The sequence below is a fragment of the Mirounga angustirostris genome, unplaced genomic scaffold, assembly GCF_029215605.1.
Source record: "Mirounga angustirostris isolate CCGP_5_RB_7025 unplaced genomic scaffold, mMirAng1.0.hap1 SCAF_13, whole genome shotgun sequence".
Taxonomy (NCBI): domain Eukaryota; kingdom Metazoa; phylum Chordata; class Mammalia; order Carnivora; family Phocidae; genus Mirounga; species Mirounga angustirostris.
In genome coordinates this window covers 72,754,565-72,774,298 of record NW_026991721.1, presented here as the reverse complement: position 1 = coordinate 72,774,298, position 19,734 = coordinate 72,754,565, and the positions used below count along the sequence as shown (strand labels likewise).

At 43.1% G+C, this 19,734-nt stretch overlaps 1 protein-coding gene across 6 annotated transcripts in view; it reads right to left on the bottom strand.

The window, feature by feature from the left end:
* AMOTL1 (angiomotin like 1) overlaps positions 1 to 19,508 on the bottom strand; it is a 142,623-nt gene extending 123,115 nt beyond the window's left edge. For 3 of the 6 annotated variants that reach the window (XM_064577164.1, XM_064577166.1, XM_064577168.1), the window contains exons 1-2: positions 19,375 to 19,508; positions 128 to 263 (exon numbers count right to left, since the gene is read on the bottom strand). In XM_064577164.1, the coding sequence (XP_064433234.1) occupies positions 128 to 195 (68 nt within the window). In that variant the 5' untranslated portion in view covers positions 196 to 263; positions 19,375 to 19,508. Of the gene's footprint in view, positions 1 to 48; positions 264 to 15,441; positions 15,940 to 19,374 lie in introns of those variants that run through there. The other 3 variants (XM_064577165.1, XM_064577167.1, XM_064577169.1) reach the window with 2 other exon arrangements.
* Between the last annotated feature and the right edge of the window lie 226 nt (positions 19,509 to 19,734).

Below are 19,734 nucleotides of genomic sequence, written 5' to 3'. Positions count from 1 at the left end.
CTCTCTACCTGGCTGCTTTTGAAAAGACAAACAGCACGGGGCACGTACTGAGCACAGCTGGGTTGACACAGTGCGTGCAGGAGTTGAAGAGTACCACGTGTATCAGGGACATCAAAAGCAGCCATACCCCCTCTGGTGTTGGCAAAGTGATGAATTCCAGCATGAGACAACCAGGTTCCTTCCTCCAGGGGCCATGTTTCACCAAGGTCCATACTTCCAGTGGACCCTCCTGTCTGTGCAGCTCTCGAATCAAATGGAATCTCCTGAAATAAATAATGAGCACAAAAAAGGGAGATGAATTACCCACTGATGCTCTCCTGGGAAGGAGAAGCTTTCTGGGAGGAAAGTAGTCATTTCCAGTTCATTATGTTTCTTTAGCATGCAAAGATTTTTGTCAAGATTTGTGCACGGCCTGAGTGTGAGATCTTCCAAGACGCTGCCCGAGTCCACAAATCATGGTTCCCTCCCAATTCAGTTAACAGATGTTTGTGGAACAACTACCACATGCCAGGCTTTGAGCAAAGAACTTAGTGTGTTGAGTTCTGCACGGTTTATAGACTTCTAGAATTTTAGGGTAGGATACAGTAGAATCTCAGGTTCATAAAAATAAATAGGTATCTACTTCTATATATGCCTAAAGCACAGATTGGAAAATTTTGGACTAGAAACCTGGAAGTAACTCCTAAGGCATTAGAATTATGAGCGCTTTTTCTTTTCTTTGGAATTTTCTACATTTTCCACAATAAACATGCATTACTCTTACAGTCTGAAAAAGGTATACAATAAATATTATTTGAAGGAAAAACAGCAGTGCCAAGAAGGACCATGGAGGCCGATTTTCCATTTCCCCCTTGAACACCGTGATAGAAAGTCACATATCATGAGGGCTCTGGGCTTTCATAAAAAGATCTCTTCACCAGCTGCCTCAGAGAAGTCCAGCCTGGGCAAGCTCTACCTATATCTGGGAAGGTTACAGCTCCCGGCCAATCTCTGGCTTACATTTCAAAGAGATTTTCATAAAAGCTCTGCATGCAGCAGGTTCTCAAATGGACACGGCTGAATAATTGAACATGACTGATTGACTTAATCTAGGAATGCAGCAAGTGGGATATCTACCACGTCAGAAATCCAGTCAGCCTAATTAGGATGGGCACCGATTATCATCTGTTGCAATCAGACCAGCTGACTTGATTTGGTCTCTAGAACGCTGTGGAAAGTTGCCCTGCAGGTTCCCGCACTGCCTACCCGACTGCAGACATTGCCTTGTTTGACTTTTGGCTGTCTGCCTAGAAAAGTCTGGTACTCCTGGGAATTGCAGCGAAGACCCAAAAATCTCTCCTAAAACACCAGGAGGTACCAAAGATTGTACTATACTTTATTGGGCACTGGCTCACTAGGGATTGGTTTTCCATCCAAGCACCCAAAAGTCTTAGAAGGGAATCCTAGATCAGAGGGGATTAGCACAATGCCAGAGTAAAAACATTGGACTTATTAATAAATCTGGATTTTAGCCCCCTGGCTCGGGCACTACTGGGTGATTCTCGGCAAACCACTTACTCTCTCTGACTTAATTTCCTCAACTGTAAGTGAAGGAATTAGTACCAGATGTTGTCAAAGGCTTGTTCAGTCTTCCAAGACTTGCAGCCTATAATAATATGCTTTACATACAAAGGCAACCTATCCACCCACATCAGTGGGTGGAGAAAGCTGTGTTATTTATCCATTAGCAAACTGAGACATCAGCCTGAACACGTGAGAGGTGGCTGATCAAGGCTAGAGATAGTCTGCCATCGGAACAAGACATGCTCTCTGTGCAAAACTAAAAACATATCTGGAATGGAAATCCAATCCTGAGCCATGATCACATGGGCATCGCCATTTAATCAAACGACCTAAGTATTCTACATCTTGTATCTTAGTATTACTAGCAATAATACTACATTCTTAAAAAGCAACATTTATTTCATTAATCCTTGCAGTATCTTTGAGAAGTGAGTTGGAGATTCTATTAGCTTTCTTTGACAAAAAATAGAGCTGTACTGATTAATTGGACAGTGGTTTTCCCCATCCTTCTTGGCCCAGTGGCCTAGGCATCCCCTGGCCCCCAGGAACCAGATTTGTAAGATGATCTCTTCTGGATGTGTGAGGCTAGATTCTGAACAAACCTGAAATACATAGGTTCCCATTGTTTCATTAACTTCAACCTACAAACCCTGCTGATTTCTCTGATGCTTGAATTTCACACCCCAGCTTGGGAAAGCCACACACAAAATGTGAAATGAAATTGCATCAAACACCAGTATTTCGAGGAAGACTTTGATCAATCACATCTGTTACTGACACTCTAACACCATCATTTCGGTCACGGGAAGCCCCAGAGTTGCTCGTCAAAGTGCGGGGCCTAGAAAACATTTTCCAGGCCTCTGGCCATAACTTATTCAGGGTTTTCTAGAAAGCATTGAACCTCCATCCAAGACTAAACTCTCTCAAAGACTAAGTCCATGAAGAAGAAACTAAAAAGACAAACTGGGGTGTGAGGAAATACCTTCTCTAAAGGATAAAGTGGGGTGGTGTGAGTAGGAAAGCCTGTTGAAATCCTACAGTTGTAACTCTGACTTTGAGTAGCACCTTTTCAAAGAACCATCTGTATTCCCATGTTCACTGAAGCATTATTTCCAAAAGCCAACATATGGAAGCAATGTGTCTTATTAAAGAATGAATGCATTAATATGTTTTTTTAAGATTTATTTATTTATCTGAGAGAAAGAGAGAGAGAGTGCAGGGGAGGAAGGGCAGAGAGAGAGGGAGAGAGAAACTCTAGCAGACTTCTGCATTGAGTGCTGAGCCCGACACAAGGCTCGATCCCAGGACCCTAAGGTCATGACCTGAGCCGAAATGAAGAGTCAGACACTTAACCAGGTGCCCCTGGATTAATATGTTTTATTTACATACACACACACGTAGTAAATCTGGAGGGCATTATGCTAAGTGAAATAAGCCAAAGAGAGAGACAAATTCTGCATGCTATCACTTATATGTGAATCTAAAAAGAAAAAAAAGTAGAACTCCTAGAAAAAGAGAATAGAAAAGTGGTTGCCAGGGCCAGGGAGGTGAAGAAAATAGGGAGAGGTTGGTAAAAGGATACAAACTTTCAGCTGTAAGATGAATAAGTTCTGGGGGTCGAATGCACAGCATAGTGACTCTCATTGATATCACCGTATTGTATAAGTGAAATTTGTTAAAAGAGTAGAACGTAAATGTTCTCACTATAAGGAAAAAAGGTAAATATGTGAGTGATGGATAAGCTACCTAGATGGGAAGAATCATTTTACAATGTACACATGAATCACCATTGTACACTTAAAATATCTTACAATATTATTTGTCAATTAAATGTCAATAAAGCTGAAAAAAATACATAGAAAAAGTAAAGAGAAGAACTAAACCACCTGCATCACTGGACATTGGGGTCTATGGAATACCAGGATACTGTGAATACATAATCGATCTTTCATGAATATCGGTTGATTGAATGGATGTGTAAATGATAATGACCAGTGTAGGCAAGGACCCTCGTCAGATATCAGACACTTGTTAAGCTGGCAAAGGAGACCTCCCTGCCCTGAAAGAGTGGTGTGGGGCTTTACAGACCTTTGGACCCAAGGAGGTTAGCTCTCTGACTCCCCGATGACCTTAAATGGACACGTCCTCTTCTCTTTTCAGAGCTGCCTCTACAGCAAGCCATCTGCCCGGCTCCCTGAGCTAGAAACAGACCACCCTTGATTGACTGATCACATCACCCATCGGATCAGTCACCCCGCTTTATCCATCCTCTCAGATGTCTCAAGAAGACATTTGCTTCTCTCTGTTCTCAGTTCAGCCACTATCATCCGCTGAGTGACTGCAACAACGTCAGTGGGTCCCTGGGCTACCTTTCCTCTGACCTGGTCTCCACACTTTGTTGTAGTGATATTTCTAAAACACACCTCTGATCGTTCCACTCCTTGATTAAAATACTCCAATGATTCATTATTCCCAGGAAAAAATCCTGACCACTTCATATAGAAGGCTCAACTATAGCAAAGTATTTACAGTCTCTGTGTAAGCTGCCTTCTTTGGTCTTGTGTATGTTCATTCAGCCATTCTAGAGCTCTAGCAAGGTTGTTCCTCCTGGCTCACCTTGCTAGCTACAGATTGTCCTTTACATCTCGTCTTAGAGTTGCCATGTTCCCCACAGACGTCCCTGTCCTTACCTCCTTCCAGCAGGTATCATGCTGTACTGTACTTGTCTGTTAATCTGTAGAGGTGAGTTCATAGCTTACGTACCTGAGAGCAGAGACCCTACTCATTTGTATCCCTAGCCTTTGTACAGTGGCCGTCCCAACGTAAGCACTCAATATCTATTTGTCGAACATATCTCAGTGTAACACGTTCCTTTGCAAAGTATTCTCTTTGCAACCGCACCCACCTCCTCTGCTTCTTTGGCAATTTCTCCACCTAAAAACCACACCTTCTCTGCCTCTGCTTCCTGGCCCCATTCTGACCTTCTCATCCAGTCTAACTTGCTGAGAGTCTCCCACTTACACTCCCACTTGGGTTTGCATTCCTGCTCTTTTGCCCAACGTGCCACAAGAGCCCCTGCCCTTCGAACACCTGCCTCCCTCCGCACGCTTGGGATGAAACCACACTTCTGATAACCCCCAGGAGATGCCTGCCCACTTAATGCAGCCGAGTCACACACAAGACCTCTAACCAACATCTCTAGGGTCATGGCCGGCAGTGGGGCTAGATCTGGAAATACGAATTCAGAAAAACCCTGGCCATACCTTGACTCTGCCCAAACTGCCATACTACAGCTCCAACTGTAGAGAAGGAATAAATTACACAGAAGTGCCGTATGTGGGGGATCACATGGCATATCACATCATCCAGGTATTCAGGCAACCAGGGGTTGTAAGGAATATGAACACCCTCACAGCAAGCAAGTCCACTTGCTGGTAACTTACACTACCAATCAAGATATATGTAACTATACTATAAATCGAGATGTATATATAGATATTAATACAGATATACACAGTTAGTTCATTTATTCATTTGATATCTATTTACTTGGTATCTCTTATGTTCTAGTCACTGTGCTAAATGCTTGGGATAGAACAGGGTAGATTTCATTCTTCCTTCAAGGAGTTTCCACCTTGCCGGGGGGACAGATATCTAGCCATATCATTAGAGAATAATGTACGAAGTGCAAGCATAGAGATTTGCACAAAGATTGACAAATAATAGAATCTAGAATTTGCTAGGGATCTTAGGACCTTTAGTCCAACCCTTGCCTTATGCACAACTCCCCAGCATGTGACTACCCAGCTTGTACTTAAGTACTAGCAGTAGGAAGGACCTCCTTTTCTCTCCAGGCAGCCCATTGTATTTGTGAACGCTTTTGTCAAGCACTTCATTTTTAGATTCTTAAAATATTAGTATTCATCAACAATCCTCAGTACTGCTGAGCTGTTTTAGGACTTCTACCCCTTCTTCTGTTCTTCAAAGTCTGCTTAAAAATGAGATACTCTTCAAGGAATATCAAGATTTTACCCCAGTTCTGATGTTCTCCCAAGTCTTGCAGATCTGGACCTTGTTCTTCAACAAGTCAGGAATCAGAAGGAGCATTCCATCTTGGTTATGAGTGGAAGGTGTAAGTCTATCTTGTCACACCCAGAAAACAAACCAAACAACTAAATTGAAACGCAAGAGGGAAGAGGTCCCATGGTGGGATTTTCCTTCTCAACTAGCAATTTCTAGCTAACGTCTCCATTATCTAAGGTCTTGGTGTCTTAGTCAGTTTGGGTTGCTATAACAAAGTGCCATAGACTTCGTGGCTTATAAAACTCAGAAATTTATTTCTTATAGTTCTTGAGGCTGACAGTCTAAGAATAGGGTGCCTGCACAGTCAGGTTCTGGGAGGACTCCCTTTGGTTGCAGACTGCTGACTTTTCATTGCATCTTCACATGGCAGAAGGGGCTAGAGAGCTCCAGCCTCATGACCCAATTACATCCCAAGGGCTCCACCTCCTGATACCATCACATTGGGGATTAAGACTTCACCTTGACAATTTGGAGGGACACAAATATTCAATCTATTGTACTAGTATCATCTATCAGAAAAATCCAATCATCAGCAACCTTATGGACCACAGTAGCATAGAGGACAGTCTCCTCTTGGGCAGCCCCAAGAGTTTGGCTCTGATGAGTTTCAATTTCTAAATTTGGAAAGTTCTTTTCTTTTCATCTCCAAATAAACCAAAACATATCAGAGTCTACATTTGGGCTCTTAATATCCAAGTGATAAAATTCAGCAGCACATACAATATAAGCCTCTTACGATTGGAAGAGAAGAGTAGAATGTTCTTAAGTATCCACTGTGTAAGAAAATACCTCTTTACATGAATAAAAGGACATGAAGTGCTAGAGACACAGAGTTTTCCTCTGTCTGAAATGGCTGATGTTTAGAGAGTTGACACGTTCCTTCAGGGATTCTTATTTGTTTCCAGGTATTCATACTGGCTTTGTAGAATTGGAAAGTTTGAGTAACTTAAAAACCATTATTCCCAGTTGGCTCATCCAACTAGGCAGAGTATTTGTGAAGGTACTGTGGAAGTTATTGATGTTAATATTTTAAGTACTCAAATAATGTATGCTACTACTCTCTAAGGAGCTATGGCAACAAGCATATTGTTAGGAAACCTAATGAAGTTATAAACTTCTGAGGCTCTTTTCAGAACTCTCAGTGACTCAGGCTTTTCATCTCTAAAGTCAGTCCATTGAGACCAAGCTCAGAAGTCCCTTCTGCCATGAAACCTTCCCAGGCAGAGTTATTTCTTCTGCCTTTTGCGCTTTGCAGAACTTTTTATTTTCCATTAGGACAGTGCTTTTCCGCTGGATGATAATACTCTCTTTACAAGATGATTGCCATGCCCAGCAGGAGATGGTTTCCTTAGGACAAAGTCATGTCTTATCCCCCTTCCATTGCTACTGTCCACCCAGTAGCCCCATGCCTGGCCAGACGTGGCGTCAGGCAATGCTTGCCGAGTGAATGACGTAGGCGTACCTAGAGCTGGGAGACTCCAATGAGTCTGTGCCTGCAAACTCTTCACACAACTCACAACAGCCCATTCACAACAAAAGATTTGTCCCCATATTCTGCCATCCAGCCAGCGCAATGCCTAAGTACACACTGATGGAGTAGGAAAATGGAAAGTAAATATTTCCAGAAAATTGGGTTCTCACGTGGCTTGGGTTTGTTTCTTAACTTAGTGACCCTGGACAAATCACTTCATCTCCCTGGAGCTCAGTTTCTCTGGTGTGTGAAATAGGGTTCACAGAGTCCATTATTCTAGCTTTCACAGAGTTTTGTGCAAATCATATGTCAACTGGACAATCATCAAAACAGCGTGCAAACACATAGCACTGTCATCATTCAGCAGATTTGCTTAGAGATATCTCCTGCTAGCAGCATAGAATTCCAACCTGTAGTTGCCCGACCTGGGAGGTGGCATAGTTTGTGGGAGGTACTATGTCTTCACAGTTTAAACTGGGGTAAGAGCAAAGACTTGGAGACTGCTGTAGATTTAAATCCCAGGTCCCCCATTTCCTAGCAGTGATCGGAGAGCAAGGTATATAACTTCGCTGAGCCTCATTTTCCCCATCTCTAATAGGGGATCACAGCACACACTCTGTGGGGTTGTTGTAGGGATTAAATGAAACATATCTGTAGTATACCCAGTATAGATCCTGGCCGGTAATACAACTCAGTAAGTGGTGCTAGTAGTTGGTTTTATTAAAATCATTATTAACTCCTGAAGTAGATACACTTCCAGAGGTGACTCAGTCCCATCTGCAAACTTCATTCCTGGGGCGAAACAGGATGAACTGTGACGGGGCATTAGGAAGCAGTCATCTGTCCCCAGAGCAAGGCAGTGGCTGGCTGGAACACACCTGCCAGAAGTACCTGAGAGTACACATGTGAAACATCTGCTGTGTGCCAGTCCCAGAAGGAGAACGAGGCAGGAAGGAGCAAGAGAGGTGAAGAAGCAGAGAAAGGTTCCATAAGGACTTGCCCAGGCAGAGCCATAAACAATGCCACCTGGGTGTGGGGTATTGGGAAACCACAGGAGAGGATTAAGTGGTTCTATTTGAGAACAGGAATTGGGCTGCAGTCCTTGGGACAGAGACAAGGAGCCAGAAGAAGACAAATTACCTCCGCTCTGATGATGATCAAACTGCCACAGCTCTGACTGAGAGCCAGGTATTGAAGGGGGCCCCACCGCAAAGGGCTGTCGTTCATATACAGATCCTTACAAACCTGTGCAGGGGGAAATGTCAGAGTCCCCATCTTTTTATTTTTATTTATTTTTTAAGATACAGTGTTGCCTAATTGAACATAATTAAAAAAAGATTTTATTTATTTATTTAAGAGAGAGAGCACAGCAGGGGGAACAGCAGAGGGAGAGGGAGAAGAAGGTTCCCTGCTGGGCAAGGAGCCCAATGCGGGGCTCAATCCCGGGACCCTGCCATCATGACCTGAGCCAAAGGCAGCCACTTAGCCAGCTGAGCCACCCAGGCTCCCCTCAGAGTCACCATCCAATCAAACTGCCCGTTAGAAAGAAAACGTGAGCCACATGTATAATTAAAATTTTTTTTCTAATAGCCACATTTAAAACAAAGTAGTAATACAGGTGAAATTAATGTTAATAATACATATTTATATAATCCACTATATTCAAAATAGTATTTCAACAAGTAATCCATAGGGGTGCCTGGGTGGCTCAGTCATTAAGCGTCTGCCTTCGGCCCAGGTCATGATCCCAGGGTCCTGGGATCGAGTCCCGCATCGGGCTCCCTGCTCAGCAGGGAGCCTGCTTCTCCCTCTCCTCCCCACTCGTGCTCTCTCTCCCTATCTCTGTCTCTCTCTCAAATAAATAAATAAAATCTTAAAAAAAAAAAACCCATGTAATCCATATAAAAAAGTACTAAAGACAACATTAGATTTCTTTTTTTCATACCAAGGCTTCAAACTCGGGTATGTATTCTCACTTAGAGCACCTGTCAATTTGCACAAGCCACACCTGGAGGGCTCCACCGTCACCTCAGGCACAGACCTAATTCCAAGGGAAAATGAATTCCATTCTCCTGAATTCCTAGGCTGTTAAGACCTTTTTTTAAAAGCCCAAATTAGTAGAGCTAAAAAGGACCGTTAGAGATACTTGGAACGCAAGGGCCAGCGACCCATTCCTGACAGATTGCTCCTCAGTACTTTGGCTTGAATTAAGCAGCTTCAAAACCCCATGGAAACCATCCTCCGATTCAACCTTCCCTGAGGACCCACTTAGTGCTTGGCCCGCCCAGGTGAATCGCGATCCATGTTCTCTCCACTCTCCCACTCTAAGGGAAGCTCTCACATGCTCACTTTTCCTCCCCAGGCCCTCTCTGGCTCGGGTGAGCACCTGACGCCATGAACCATTCCATCCATCTCTGTAGTTACCTGGTGTGAAAAAGCCCGCCCAACCAGGGACAGACAGCGGGGGACGAGCTGGGTCAGTCAGCTCCTCCGTCAAGAACACAGAGGCAGAATCGGCCAACTGATGGGGAGCAGCATCAGAGGGAGGCACACGTCAGCCGCAGAGCTACAATGATATGGGCTTTCCAGTCAATCCCTAGGCTTCTTTGATTTCCTCCTTGATCTGTTTCCCAGATTAGGCTTCCAAAAGCCATTTCATTTTAACAAAGCAATTCTCCAGATGAGAGAATTTTGGAAGTCTCCTATGGGAGGGTCTCCAGGTAACCCTGGGTCCTGGAGCTCCCTTGGAACCTTCTAAAAGCAACCACAGTTCTGGGCTCTTGAGGCACAGCTGTTGTGCTGTGTTCGGTTTTCCATGAGATTCCTGTATCTTTTATGGTCATGATGATTTTAAAAGAATCTCTTATGTGTCGAGGAAGCCTGAACAAGTCTAAACCTTTCAACAAAAAGGCCTACCGCAGAGATGGATGCTTTCACACGCATTCAGGCAAAGCTCTTTTCCACCACTCCCCTCCACACTTTTTCGCACTCAGTCTCACGCCAACACTTAGCCTGACAGAGAAGTGATGGATTACTTTGGGTTGCATTCCCAAGTAATTATATTCTGAAAAAGACCTCATCACAGTGGCCTTCTGGGGACCCTTTTAGGCCTCGTATCATCTACAGCGATGGTTCTCAACTGTGACTGCGTATTGGCATCACCTGGGGCCCTTTTAAAATATGCTGATGCCCAGGCTCTCTCCCAGAGCTATGAAAACAGAGCCTCTGGGGGCAGGTCCCTGGACATCTGTACTTTTTAAAAAAACTCCCCAGGTCATTCTAATGTCTAGCTCTGATTGAGAAACACTGATATAGAGAATATGCCCTTATTCGGGCTTGGATTTCTGGCAGAGAAAAATCACATACTGTTCTTAATTATAAAAGAAATGCAAATTTTTTCAAGGATACATAAAAAGTGGGGAATGATGCAAAGTGAAAAATAAATGTCACTCATCTGTAGAATTCCCAACAGTCCCACTCCCTAGAGGTAATTATTATAGGGTCTGGTGTGCCCCACCAAGAATTATCTGTGCCTATGCAAACATCTACATGTATATATGTACACACATGTATATATGCACGTATGCTTTCATATATTTTTATATGTGTATACATATATTTTTATGAATATGTTAATATATATACATATACACATATGCATGCATACACAAATGCACACATATCTTTTCTTCCTGTGGCTGGCTTTTTCCCTTACAAACGCATCTTGCTTATTAACCTAGAAACTGTTGATAAGGAAAAATAATGACAGGATTTGAGAGGGTAACTACTTTCCGTAATACAACAAATTATAAAGCTTAAGTAATTAAAACAACGTGATTTTGTTGGCAGAATAGATAAATTATTTATTCGCATAGATTAAAAAATTTAAGAAATAGTCAATGAAATTGACTTGGCATATGGGAAAATTGACATTTCAAGTCAGCGGGGAAAAGATAGACTATCCAACAAGGAGTACTAGGTTAATTGGCTATTTTTAAAGGTGGACTCCTATATCACAGGATATACAAATTCAAGACAAATAAAAGATCTAAACAATAAAAGCAAATCCCTGAGCATATTAGAAGAAATAATTTTCTCCTGGAGTGGGAAAACTTTGCTAATATGTGAAATCTAGAAGCCATAAAATAAAGGATAGACAGATTGCACTACATAAAATTAAAACTTCTCTAAAAAGAAAGACACAATAAAGAAAAGTAAAATAAAAACGAGTGAAGGAAGACAATATTTACAGCATGTATAAGAAGATTAATATCCAGACTATAAAAGAGTTTCACATAGCAATAAGAAAATGACAATCAACAGAGAGGCAAGCAAAGCTATAAACTGACAATTAACAGAGTAACAGACATGAACTATAAACGTATAAAAACACATTCAATCTCAATACTCAGAAAATGCAGATTAAAACAATGCTGACTCTTTTCACTCATCACGTCAGAGTGTTCTAAAGCATTGGTTAATATCAGGGGCTGGTGACTTTTTAAAATTAACATATAATGTATTATTTTTATCAGGGGTACAGGTCTGTGATTCATCAGTCTTACACAATTCACAGCGTCAAGAGATGGTGACTTTTTGAAGAAATAGGTATCCTCACATTTTGGTAGAGGAATAAATGGAGAGAGCTTTTGAAATGGCAATTCGGCATATTCTCTAATATAAAATTCATGTGTCCGTTGAGCCAGCAATTTCACTTCTGAGTATCTATCCTACAGAATACAGCTGTAAAACAAGTGAACACAAAGATGTATATAATGGGTGCCTGGGTGGCTCAGTTGGTTAAGCAACTGCCTTCGGCTCAGGTCATGATCCTGGAGTCCCGGGATCGAGTCCCGCATCGGGCTCCCTGCTCAGTGAGGAGCCTGCTTCTCCCTCTGACCCTCCCCCCTCTCATGTACTCTCTCTCATTCTCGCTCTCTCAAATAAATAAATCTTTAAAAAAAAAAAAGGTTATTAAAAAAAAAGATGGGGGCGCCTGGGTGGCTCAGTCGTTAAGCATCTGCCTTCGGCTCAGGTCATGATCCCGGAGTCCTGGGATCGAGCCCCGCATCGGGCTCCCTGCTCACCGGGAAGCCTGCTTCTCCCTCTCCCACTCCTCCTGCTTGTGTCCCTCTCTCGCTGTCTCTCTCTGTCAAATAAATAAATAAAATCTTAAAAAAAAAAAAAAAGATGTATATAATGCAGCATTCCTTGTAATGAAAGAAAAAAAGAAACATTTGAGTGCCTCTCAATAGTTAAATAAAATAAGGTGCAGTTACACTGTAAATCCTATGCAGCCATTTAAACAAATAAGGTGACTCGAACAGTCGATATGAAAAGTCATGATGATGATGTCAATTGTAGAAAGCCAGGTGCAAAACAATTTGTAAAGAGGATCCAATTTGTATAAGAAGGAAATACACACACGCACACTTCTAATCACACAGAGAAAGAGCTGGAAGGAATAGAAAGGTTTTCAGAGAGATTGTTTCTAGGGAAAGAAGAAAGATTTCAGGCTTGGGAGGGTATGATGAGGCTTTGAAGGAAACATTCATTTAACATTATACATTTTTATGTTTTTTACATTTTTTACGATGCATGTTAATTTTGTAATTCTTTTGTAATACAAAGAAGCAAGTTTTCTCACTTTTAATTTGTGCTCCTTAAATTGGGGGCTTATCATCCCTTCTTAAGTTTATTGTCCATTTGCATTTCTTTTCTTCTGAGCAGCCTATTCATGTACTTGGTCCAAGTTTACTTTTTTTTCTTATTGGATATACTACTTAAATTTTAGGAAATTTATATTTAGGAAAATATGTTCTGCTATGTTACACAGGTACTGCAAATACCTTTTCTGCCTGTCATTTGTATTTTGATGTCATTTATACTGTTTTCATCTACATGTTGCACATTTTCTGTATTTAAGTGTATAGTGTTTGGGTTTGGTACCATGCTTCAACCCAAACCTGACACCTTATACAAAAATTATCTTAAAACAGATTACGGGCTTAAATGTAAAACTATGAAGTTTTTAGAAAAAGAAAGGATAAAGTCTTTGAGCACTAGGAACAAGCAAAAGTTCTTATACTTTGCACTAAAAGAATAATCCACAAAAGGAAAAATCGATAAGTTCGATTTCATCAAAATTAAAAACTTTTGCTCTGTGAAAAATCCTATTTACAGAGAAGGAGGAAATATTTGTAAACTGCACATCTGAAAAAGGACATGTCTCTGGAATATATAAAGAACTCACAAAACTCAGCAGTAAAAAAAACAATCCAATTAGAAGATGAACAAAAAACATTGATAGACATTTCACTGACGAAGATACACAGATGGCAAATAAGCCCATGAAAAGATGTTCAACACCATTACCCATTAGAGAATGCAAATTAAAATCACAATGAGATATCATTACCAACCTATTAGAGTGGCTTAAACATAGTGCTAACCCCAAATGCTGATGGAGATGCAGAAAAACTCCATTACTCATACATTGCCGGTGGTAATGCAAAAGGTTATGGCCACTCTAGAAAATAATTTGGCAGTTAATTTTCACACTAGAAATGGACTTACTCATAAGACCCCAGGTACTACACTCTCAGGCATTTATCCCAGAGAAATGACAATTTACATTCACCCAGAAACTTGCACACAAATGCTCACAGCAGCTTATGTGTTAATAGCCCCAAGCTGGAAACTACCCTAATGTCCTCCGGTGGGTGAATAATTCAACAAACCGTGGTACATCCGTACTGTGGAATACTACTCAGCAATAAAAAAGAACCAACTATTGATACATGCAACAACCTGGATGGGTCTCAGGGACATTATGCTGAGTGGAAAAAGTCAATCTCATGCATGTAAATACTGCATGATTCCAGGGCGCCTGGGTGGCTCAGTTGGCTAAGCGGCCGCCTTCAGCTCAGCTCATGATCCTAGGGTCCTGGGATGGAGCGTCCGATTTTCTGCTCAGTGGGGAGCCTGCTCCTCCCTCTCCCTTTGCCCCTCCCCCACTCGTGCTCACACACTCTCTCTCTCTCAAATACATAAATAAAAAATCTTTAAATACTGCATGGTTCAATTTATATAATGCTCCTGAAATAAAATTACAGAGATGGACAACAGACTAATGGTTTCAAAGGGCTAGGGATTGGAGGTGGATTCAAAGGGGTTGTAGAAGAGAGCTTTGTGGTAATGGTACAGATCTTTGATCGCGGTGGTAGTTACATGAAGTTAACGTGACAAAAATTACATTTAATTATATACATGCACACAAATGAGTACATGCATAACTGATAAAATCTATGATAAAATCTAACTGATAAAGTCTCTGGATTGTGCTGATATCAGTTACCTAGTTTTGATATTATGCTATAGTTATGCAAAACGTTAACACTGGCTGGGGGCAGGGGGGTGGGGGGGAGGAGGGGATGGGCAGGGTGGCGGGCTGGGCCAAACAGGCACACACTCACAAATCAATAAATATTTCATAATCCAAGTTTTTAAAAAACACACAATTCAACTATTCTTTAACAGAATGTTTGCATTATTCTTTCTTTAAAAAATCCACATGACTGGACTAACCATAAATTTCATGAGACAAGTCTGCCTAATGTCAGTGCATTAGGTTAAAGTTTTAGTAACTCTTATTCACAAAGTATAAATTAAAAAAGAGAACCTAACACTCAGATTTTGCTCTCAAGAATCATGTTATCCCTCACCCTGACTGTCCTACCAAAGTTGTGGCATCTATAAATGGGTAACCTTAAGATTTCTGGAGCATGCTCGGTTCAGGATCCCAGCATAAGTCATCCAACTTAAATTTGTCCTTAAATAGAATTTTAAAAATGATAATAGTTAAAATGTATTGAACACTGTGAGCACTGAACAACTCAACTACCTATTACACAGTAGAAGGTATGAAGAGGACTCACAAGAAATGAGAAAATGTGGTCTTGGTTCATAATGCACACTTAAAGGAGAAAAAAATGCATACTTATGCTTTTTAAGTCCTTGGAAGTTTATCTGGGGGACAATAAGGATAAAATGGTCGGGGTGCCTGGGTGGCTCAGTCGGTTAAGTGTCTTGCCTTGGGGTCAGGTCATGATCTCAGGGTCCTGGGATAGAGTCCCATGTCAAGCTCCCTGCTCAGTGGGGAGTCTGCTTCTCCCTCTGCCCCTCCCCCTACTTGTTCTCTCTCTTTCTTTCTCTCTCTCTCAAATAGATAAATAAAATCTTTTTTTAAAAAAACAAGAAGAATGGTGGTAGAATATTCCAAATATAGATACTCAGTCTGATTTGAGTATTTACTGAATACTTACCCTGGGCGCCTGTTGTGCGACTGACGGACAGACGCTCGGGGCTTACCAAGGCTTGTGGGACTTGTCACCTGCTGCTAACTCAGCACACCGTTAGGTACCACGCTAAGCATTCTGTAGACATCATCGCATTTAATCTTCATGAGAACTTTGTGAGATGGTATTATTATCCAGGTTTTAGATGGAGAAACTGAGAACAGAGTGTCAAGATGCTTTCCGAGGTCAGCCAACTAGAAAATGTCAGAATCCAGATTGGAATCCAGGTCATCTGATATCAAAATCCATGCTTTAACCACTCATCCATGTGTCTTCCCCAAGCCTTCTGTTTTAATTCCTTTTTGCTGGTCTTTTCTAGGGGTCTCAGTGGCTTTCCACCAGACGTCAGGATTGGGCATTTCCTTGACTTCTTATTGTTCTCTTCTGTCCCCTTCCCCGCACTCCCAGAGCCCACGTGGAGGATGAAGAGGAGCGCAAAGAGCAGGTAGTGATCTTCCAGCAGAGCTTTGGACAGTGATGGAAGGAGAAGGTGAGAGAAGTGTGTGTGGGCACATGCCCGTGTGTGTGTGTGTGTGTGTGTCTAAGAGAATTGTTTTTCACTGATTTAGTTACAACAGTACAACTAGTTGGTAAAGTAGAGTCTCTTCCTCAGGCCTTTAACTAAGACATTTTCTCCTTTGTGATCTGAGGTCAGAGACTATGCGCAAAGAGTTGTCTGGATAGACTCCTCTACTCCTCCACACTCCCTTGGGGGCTCCATCCAGGCTGGCTTCTGCAGAAGCAAGATCGCCAGCTTGTTCCAGTTACCTTTTGCTGCGAGACAACCACCTCTGAACTTAGATGATATAAATTTGTATTTCTTCAGGTTCTGTAGTTTGACGAGCTGAGCTGAGCAGTTCCCAGTCAGGGTCCTTCCTAAGCTGCACTTCGCTAGTGGCCAGGTCTGGACTCATCTGAAAGGCTTCATTCCTGGAGCCTCAATTCAAATGGCTGGAAAATCTGGGGCTGGTTGGCCTTCTCTCCGTGTAGCCTATCCACCTAGCTGGCTTTCTCGAAGCATGGTAGTCTCCGAGGAATTAGCAGGCAATCACTGGGGCTGGCTCGTACCCACTTGTAAGAGCCAATTCTGTGTCTTTCTTTCCAACCCTGCATTCAGTGCTATCACTTTGGTAGCCTGAAATCAGCCATGGTGGGAGTACTTATTCCATGAAAACTGCCAAATGCTACATATCAGACATCCCCCCACCCCCACCCCCCAGGAGCCAGGTGGCCAGCACGTGACTTTACACAATGTTGGCTTCCCCCAGAGTGAGTAAGCCAAGAACCCCCAGCAGGAAGCTGCAAAGCTTCTTAGAACCTAGCCATGGATATCCCCAATGTCACTTTCTTCTTATTTTATTCGCCTAACAATTCCAAGAGGCTAGCTGTGATTCAACAGGAGAATTACCCTCCATGTCCCATGGAAGGGTTGCAAAGCAATTGTACAGCGTAGGACCTGGCACAGAGTTGGTGTTCAATAAATGCTCAATGAATAAATGAATGAGTAAAGTCACTTACACACTGCATGGCACTTAATCTGCATGTCCTTAAGTCACCATAAAAGGACAAAGTCTTCCAGGAAGTTTTGCTTCAACAGCAGAGAGGCCGATGATTCTGAAGTCCCCAACAAACCGAAATTGGAAATTTTCTAGATACAGATCTACTTACACTCTGTCTACAGGTATTCACAAACCTGTTTGCACAAGCCCTCGCTGCTATGTGCTCAACTGGTACTAGACACATGACAACTGCAGAATGCTTGTTTTATAGAGGTTTTTATGCTACTGAGGTTTGCTTTGCCTCCCTAAGTAAACTGCAAATTCTTTTAAGAGAGTTCTCGTGTATTTCTTTGCCATTCCTTCTTTCTACTGTGCCCAAAGTGGACAATTACAGACACACACACACACGGATACTTCCAAGATACATGATAGTTAGAGATTATAAGCCTTAAAAGGAACGGAAAGAAGGAAAGAACTAAAAATTCTTAATTGCTAGGTTTCAGAGTCTGCTGTGTTTCACAGCCTTCCCATTTAACTGTTCCGTTCACCTAGAGACGCTGGATTATTACCTCCATTCCATTTTACAGGTGAGGAAAATGAGTCTCAAGAAGCCTTACCTATTTGGTCAAGGCCACATTAAGAAGAGGAGCTGGGATTCAACTGTAGACCTGCATAGTTCCAAGGCGTGAGCTTGACGTATTCCTCGGGCCCTCTTCCCACTGCGATATACATCCCCCAACTTCCCCCATTCCCTCTGCCTCCCTCCTTGAAGTATCTACAAAAGTCACAAAAATGCTGATACTTCTAAACCCCAGATAGAGGAATAAGTGTTTCAAGTTCTGCTCTTGTACAACATGTCCCTTAAAAGCTTGGAAACATAAGAAGTTTAAAGTGTCTTCTACTGGGCCAGAGTGAGCCTGGTAGCAGGGAGGTCAGCTAAGAAGCTACCATAATAACTCAGGGAAAGGGTGTTGGGGGGTTGGACCAAGGTAGTGGTAGTTAGAGGAAGAGATGTGAACATTTTCGAGGGATAGTAAGGAGGCCGAATCACCAGATTAGTGATGGATTGGATTGTGCGGGTGCTGATCGACTACAGCAGAATCATGCTGGCTGCACTGGAAAGGTGAGGAGAGAGGGAAAGCCTGGATGGGAGGCTTCCATATTCCCCGAAGGAGGTGATCCTGGCTTAAACGAGGAAAATAGCCATGGAGGTGGAAGAATGGATGGCTCTGAGAGGTAGCATGGAAGCAGAATCTGCCGGATGTGTTGGCAAACTAGATGTGGGCATGCGAGGATGAAGGAGGGGTCAAAGATGAAGTTCAGAAATCTGTCATGGAAAACCAGGTGCTTTTTGCTGAGCTAGGGGAGCAGATTTCAGGTAAGGATAATTCTAGACATGCCAAGTTGGAGGTGAACATGCAAGCCAGAGCTGACAGCCAGTAGGCAATTGTATTTAAAACAAAACAAGCATCTCTTATTGAAATGAGATCCTTTGCTCCCTTCAAAGGTTATGGACGAACACACTCAATACCCTGTGTGGCAGGGTTCCGTGTCAAGGAATAAAGGGGCTCCGTAATTCTCAATGTCTTCCCTCCATAGTGGTTCAACCCTCTCTCCAAAAGCCATCTATCACCCTGCAGGTGCCTCCATCATAACCAAGATGTCTTTATTGAGACTTCCAGAGCTAATAAGAGCTGTATGATTCAATCAGTGACAGAGCCTCCTATCACTCACTCATCGAAAGTGTTGCAGGGAGCTTCGAAGAAGTCCCTAGGACCACAGGTCTACCTGCACATGCACACCCCAATGCTCATGCTCCGTCCCTGCAACCTCGTCTGGCCAGGCGCTGAGACGTGTTCGGATAGCTCTGCCCCCCACCGCAGTGCAGCCGTTGTTTACACAAGGTCCCTGCCTGTTACGACAGGGAGCCGGGCCCCTTCGTCTCCTGCTGTACTCTGGCAACTGAAGGCTCTCCAGACAGCTGCCGCTTTCCGGCACATCAGCTTTTATCACAGGACCCTAGGAGGGTTCTACCCCAAACACAAAGCCAGTTGTCAGGATGGCAAAGCAGCCAGGCCGGCCCCCACCCAGAGGAGACCACCCGTTGCTGCTTCACCAACGTGCTGGTTATGCAACAGGAACCCGAAACCAATCCCGGATTCGATTTCCATGCCCACCGTGAGAACCTGCTACTGCAGCTCGGAGCTGAGTGGGGTTCTGCTCGCCCAGCTCAGAGCCTACCAGCCCCCCAGGTGGACACTGGGCTGGCCGGGACCCAGCCCTCCTCCTCACCCGCTGTGTCCCTTGCCCTGACTCCCACTCTACCCAGAGGTGCCCCTCCAAGGTCCCCCTCAAATCAAGCTTTCCTGCGTGGAAACCCACAAAATCAGAGCTTCCTTACCTGAGAGAAGGTCCTGGGGACCAGCAGGAGAAAAAAACACCAAGTTCTAACAGAAGTGGCAGGGACTTACGGGGCCAATCTGTTGGTTTTAAAAGAAGAAAGGTGACTTCATCCCCTGGTGCCGTGGAGTTTAAAAGAGCAACGAGTGCTCCCTGGCTGAGCCAACTCTGTCTCATCAGGGATGACTCCATCCAAATTATGCAGCCACTGCCCAGACATGCTCAGCCTTCAGAAGGTAAATTGCTGGAATCCGGCCAGCCCTGTCGTTTTCAAAGAGCTTCTGAAAGTCCTGAACACCAATCACCTTAACTGGCACCAGAGATAGGGAAACAAGCATTTATTTTCCCCGAGTCATATCAT